Source organism: Columba livia, chromosome 2 (genome assembly GCF_036013475.1).
Source record: "Columba livia isolate bColLiv1 breed racing homer chromosome 2, bColLiv1.pat.W.v2, whole genome shotgun sequence".
NCBI lineage: Eukaryota > Metazoa > Chordata > Aves > Columbiformes > Columbidae > Columba > Columba livia.
In genome coordinates, this window is record NC_088603.1 from 81,330,786 (window position 1) to 81,336,785 (window position 6,000).

At 42.3% G+C, this 6,000-nt stretch overlaps 1 protein-coding gene across 11 annotated transcripts in view; it reads left to right on the forward strand.

The window, feature by feature from the left end:
- The window catches only part of CDH12 (cadherin 12), a 565,327-nt gene extending 560,304 nt beyond the window's left edge, over positions 1–5,023 (forward strand). For all 11 annotated transcript variants that reach the window (XM_065052613.1, XM_021298011.2, XM_065052615.1 and 8 more), the window contains one exon: positions 3,752–5,023. In XM_065052613.1, the coding sequence (XP_064908685.1) occupies positions 3,752–4,251 (500 nt within the window). In that variant the 3' untranslated portion in view covers positions 4,252–5,023. The remainder of the gene's footprint in view (positions 1–3,751) is intronic.
- Positions 5,024–6,000: the final 977 nt, after the last annotated feature.

The following is a 6,000-nucleotide window of genomic DNA, read 5'->3' on the forward strand; positions in this document are numbered from 1 at the left end:
ATCCCATGCCCCATTCAGCAGTGGGCCTACGTTTACCCTACTTTATCTTGTACTGCTATTGTACTTGTACAGGAGCTTCTAGTTGCCATTCACATCCATCATGAGATTCAGTGCCAGATGGGCTTTAACTTTCCCAACCTCATCCCTGAAGGTTCTGATAGTCACTGTATATTTCTCCTGGACCACCTGTCTCTGTTTTCACCAATTACAGATTCACAGAATCACAGAATGTTAGGAATTGGATGGGACCTCAAAAGATTATCTAGTCCAATCCCCCTGCCGGAGCAGGAACATTTAGATGAGGCTACACAGGAATGTGTCCAGGTGGGTTTTGAATGTCTCCAGAGTAAGAGACTCCACGACCCCCCTGGGCAGCCTGTTCCAGTGTTCTGTCACCCTTGCCATGAAGAAGTTTCTTCTCAAATTTAAGTGGAACCTCTTGTGTTCCAGTTTGAACCCATGCTTGTGACACTCATCCTTTATATATTTGTAAACATTAATAAGGTCACCCCTTAGTCTCCTGTTCTCCAAGCTAAAGAGACCCAGCTCCCTCAGTCTTTCCTCATAAGGGAAATGTTCCACTCCCTTAATCATTTTTGTTGCTCTGCACTAGACTCTCTCCAGCAGTTCCCTGTCCTTCTCGAACTGAGGGGCTCGGAACTGGACACAATATTCCGGGTGTGGTCTCATCAGGGCAGAGTAGAGGGGAAGGAGAACCTCTCTCAACCTACTAACCACTCCCTTTCTAATACACCCCAGGATGCCATTGGCCTTCCTGGCCACAAGGGCACAGTGCTGGCTCATGGTCATCCTGCTGTCCACCAGGACCCCCAGGTCTCTTTCCCCTACACTGCTCTCTAAAAGGTCATTCCCCAACTTATACTGGAACCTGGGGTTGTTCCTACCCAGATGCAAGAGTCTACACTTGCCCTTGTTATATTTCATTAATTTTTTTCCCTACCCAACTCTCTAGCCTGTCCAGGTCTCACTCGATGGCAGTACAGCCTTCTGGCATGTCATCCACTCCTCCCAGCTTGGTGTCATCAGCAAACTTGCTGACAGTACATTCTATTCCCTCATCCAAATCACTAATGAATATATTGAATAATACAGGCCCCAGTACTGAACCCCTGAGGCACTCCACTAGATACAGGCCTCCAACGAGACTCCGCCCCATTGACCACGACTCTTTGGCTTCTCTCCTTCAGCCAGTTCCCAGTCCACTTCACCACCCAATAGTGCGGACTGCACTCCCTCACTTTAGCTGTAAGGATGCTGTGGGAGACTGTCAAATGCTTTACTGAAATCAAGGTAAACCACATCCACCGCTCTGCCATCATCTATACACCTTGTTATGTCCTCATAAAAGGCAATGAGGTTGGTCAAGCATGACTTCCCTTTGGTGAAGCCATGTTGACTGCCATTAATGACCCTTTTATCCTTGGTATGCCTTGAGATGGCACCAAGGATAAGCTGTTCCATCAGTTTCCCAGGGATGGAGGTGAGGCTGACCAGTCTATAGTTACCCAGGTCCTCCTTCTTGCCCTTTTTGAAGACTGGAGTGACATTTGCTTTCCTCCAGTCCTCAGGTACCTCTCCCATTTCCCAAGACTTGGTAAAGACGTTGGAGAGTCTTGACTTCAGCAATGACCTCATCCAGCTCCCTCAGCACCCATGGGTGCATCCCATCCAGACCTATGGTTCTCCAGATTGCCTAATTGCTCCCTAACCCAGTCCTCAGCAACTAAGGCAGACTCTTCCATTGCCCTCACTTCCTCTGGGGCCTCAGCAGTATGGGACTCCTCAGGACAGCCTCCAACAGAGGAGACAAAGAAGGCATTGAGTAACTCTGCCTTCTCTGTATCTTCTCTCACCAGGGCACCCAACTCATTCATCAGCGGGTCTACATTGCCTCTGGTGTTAGTTTTATCTGCCATGTATTTAAAGAAGCTCTTTCTGTTGTCCTTGACTCCTCTTGACAGGTTTAATTCTAAGGACACCTTAGCTTTCCTAGCTACCTCCCTACACCCTCTGACAACAGCCTTATATTCTTCACAAGTGGCCAGCCCCTCCTTCCATGATCTATAAACTCTCATCTTCCACTTGAGCTTACCCAGCAGTTCCTGACTAACCACACAGGTCTCCTGGCTCCCTTCGTTGACATTCTATGTGTCAGGATGCTCTGATCTTGAGCCTGGTAGAAGCAGTCCCTGAACACTAACTGACTATCTTGAGCCCCTTTACCTTCTAGCAGCCTTGCCTGTGGGATTTCCCCTAGCAATTGTTTGAAATGGCCCGTTTGCCCTGCTGAAGTCCAGGGTTGCAATTCTGCTTTCTATTCTGTTCCTGTCACACGAGATCCTGAACTCCACCATTTCATGCGCTGCAACCAAGGCAGCCCTCAGCCTTTACTGCTTCAACCAGACCCTTGTTGTTAGTGAGGATGACATCCAGCAGTGCACTCGCCTAGTCGGCTCCTCCACCATTTGCATCAGAAAGTTATCGCCAAGGCACTGGAGGAACCTCCTAGACTGTGGCTGGCTGGCTGAGTAGTCCTTCCAGCAAACATCAGGGAAGTTGAAATCCCCCACCACAACCAGGGCCTGTGACTGTGAGGCTGCTCTCAGATGTCTGTAGAAGTTTTCATCAACTTCCTCATCCTGATCTCGTGGCCTGTAATAGACACCCACAACAGTATAACCCCTGCCAGCCTGCCCCTTAATTTTCACCCATAGACTCTCAGCTCGCTCCTCATCCGTGCCTGCACAGTACTCAATACATTGTAGTTGCTCTCTCACGTAAAGAGCAACTCCACCACCATGCCTGGCTGGCCTGTCTTTCCTGAAAAGTACATAGCCATCCATGACCACATACCAGTCATGTGAGCTGTCCCACCATGTCTCTGTAATTGACACCAGATCATACTCTCCTGCCCAAACACAGGTTTCTAACTCCTTCTGCTTATTCCCCATGCTGCATGCATTGGTGTACAGGCATTTCAGAGAGCGAGCTGAGCACACTGATTTCACCCTAATTATATGCCACTTTTTTACCTCTTTGTTTAGTCAGGAGCTCTTTATTCATCCATGCAGCTTTCCTGCTGTCTTTGCTTGATTTTCTGCTCACTGGGATGGACCACTGTTGAGCTTGGAGGACGGGTGACATGAAAATCAACCTTCTCTCCTGGACCCTTTTTCTCTCCAGAACAATATCACATGGATTTTTACAAAGTGCCTTCCTGAAGAGGCCAAAGTGTCCTCTATAAAAAGCTGAAGTAGAAACGTTTTTTTCTCCATTTCCCAGATTCCAAATTATTCTTTTTTTTCTCTTTAATACCATGTGAGAGGATTTTTTGGTCTTTCTTTTTTTTTTTTTTTTTTTTTTGCCTGCAATGTGGAAATTTGCTATTTTTCTATGGAAGACATTTAAAGAAAAAGAATCCCACCTGTCTCTCCGAACTAAAAAGCTGAAGCCCTGTCCAATTCTATTTGTTCACAAAGCAGGACAGTAGAAAAATAATTTGTTATTTCCTTCAGCAGCACAGCAAGCACTAAGCAGTTATACATCCAACAGCAAACGACTTTTCATTGGCTAGAGCACTGCTATTTTTAAAAGAATAGTGAGAGTATATCTTCTAAGAAAAAATGCCCTTTTGATTGCTTGCATCTTTCAAAGGAAGATTTAATGACATATCGTCAGAGTATTGAATTATTTCCGTGCATGTCTTAACTTCAGTTTTCTCTCATTACAGTCATTGTAGTACTGTATGTAGCACTACGGAGGCAGAAGAAAAAAGACACCCTGATGACCTCTAAAGAAGACATCAGAGATAATGTTATCCATTATGATGATGAAGGAGGTGGAGAAGAGGACACCCAGGCTTTTGACATAGGTGCTCTGAGGAATCCTAAAGTGATTGAAGATAATAAAATACGCAGGGACATAAAACCAGACACTTTGCGCTTTCCACGTCAGAGACCACCAGTGGAAGATAACACAGACATAAGAAATTTCATTAATCAAAGGCTGCAGGAAAATGATGTAGACCCAACTGCACCTCCTTATGACTCCTTGGCAACTTATGCTTATGAAGGAAATGGATCTGTTGCAGAGTCTCTCAGCTCTATAGACTCCCTTACTACAGAGGCAGATCAGGATTATGACTATCTGAATGACTGGGGACCTCGCTTCAAGATCTTGGCAGACATGTTTGGAGAAGAGGAAAGTTATAATCCTGACAAAGTCACTTAAGTACAACTACAAGAGTGAAATTAAAAGTAAACCAACAACAAATTTAAAAGATAAACATAAGCTTTATAACAGGACAGGATTCCTTTGATTATAAAAGACAGCAACTGTTTCCAGCAAGTTACTGCATTTATCTTACTGTCAGTTTTGATTTGATCTGCGAAGGAAAGAGAAATCCTGTAATATACACAGTTTTTGTTGTTATTTTGTTACTCTGGAATTACACTGAGGCAAGTGCAGGCCTACAGGTTTACTGACCTGACTTAGAAGGAAGATAGCTTTTTGGCATCATGGTGGAAGAGTGGTAGCTTTTTCGTAATTCCACTAAAGTGCCTATTGAAACTTTTATCATTTAAGTTGTAAAGAGTCTGCTGTGATGGTGTTACAAAACTGAATGGTAAATTGGACAAGAACTTTAAGACAATGAGCAATAGCAACATGCCGACTTCTTTTAGAACAAAAATGAAGATCACTTCATGGAGAATATTTAATGACTAAAACTAAGGGGGGGAGGAGGGAAGGGTATACGTTGTGTTTCGGGGTGATGTTTGATTTTTTAAAAGAAGAAAACACTATGTCAAGACGTTGTATTTCTTCTTCCAAAATTTCACTGAAAATTTAAATTTAAAATGTTATTGTTCACTCTGAAGATGTAAAGCCCAAATTAAAAAGGAAAAGTGTTAGCATACAGCAATGAATATTTAAAATGTTGATGCAAATGTTACATTTTTTTCAAAATAATAAAAAGATGGAAGCAACTATTCCTTTATGTGAAGGAGATTTCCCTTGGCTCCCCCTCTTCTTTTAAAATGATACCAATATTAGAACAAAATGAAGAGGGATTTTAAGAGTATTATTGTATTTTTAGTACCAAGACATTTTTTCCCCTTGTATGTGTCACTAAAAAGGTATGTGTAAAGAACTCCACATCATTTTTCTTTGCAATTAGATTGTTACTCTATAGGTACTATAGGCATACATATTAGAGATATAGATATAGTTATTTTTCAACTGGCCATCTGCTATAGTTCAGCATACCATTGTATTAATATTGCACTGTCAGATCCACATCAAACATTTTAGAAAGCCTTTTGAGGATGGAAAACTTATTAATTTTGTTCTTGCCAAAAACTAACAGTCAGAATAAAAACATGAAAAAGTATGTTTGTCCACACTTTATGTACATACCCATGCATAAATGTAGCTGTGTGGCTAACAGAATCACAGATATGCCCAAGGCATTATGCGATAAAAGATCTCTTGTATAACTTTTTCATATGAATTTTTCTGATTAATTAAGACATCGACATTTTGTAAGACAAGGGTTTATGGCCCCTGAAGTGCATATATTCTTATAGTCTCCTTCTAAAATCTCTGCAGTGATGTACAATCTCCTTGAGTTCTACTCATGATTAATGGCACTGGCAAGGTCAGCCCAAGCTGTTGATGAATCAAAAGCATTTTTTTCACCTCAGGTCTACAGCTTGCTTTTTGTACCACTAGAATTATTAACTATCAGATACAGTTAGCTCAAAAGTCTGATACTAACACACGTAATGTTCACTTTGCTCTTTAGGGGAAATGTAAAGGTACATCAAACTTGTATAAATTAATCTTCCAATGTGACTTTAAAAGGCTTTTAGTTTAAATGAGTTTTGGATTGTTTAGTATAATTGGACAGGGCTTCATTAAAAGCACGACTGGTACAGCTTCTACCAGCAGAGTGCTGAGGAGGAGATACAACATATGTTA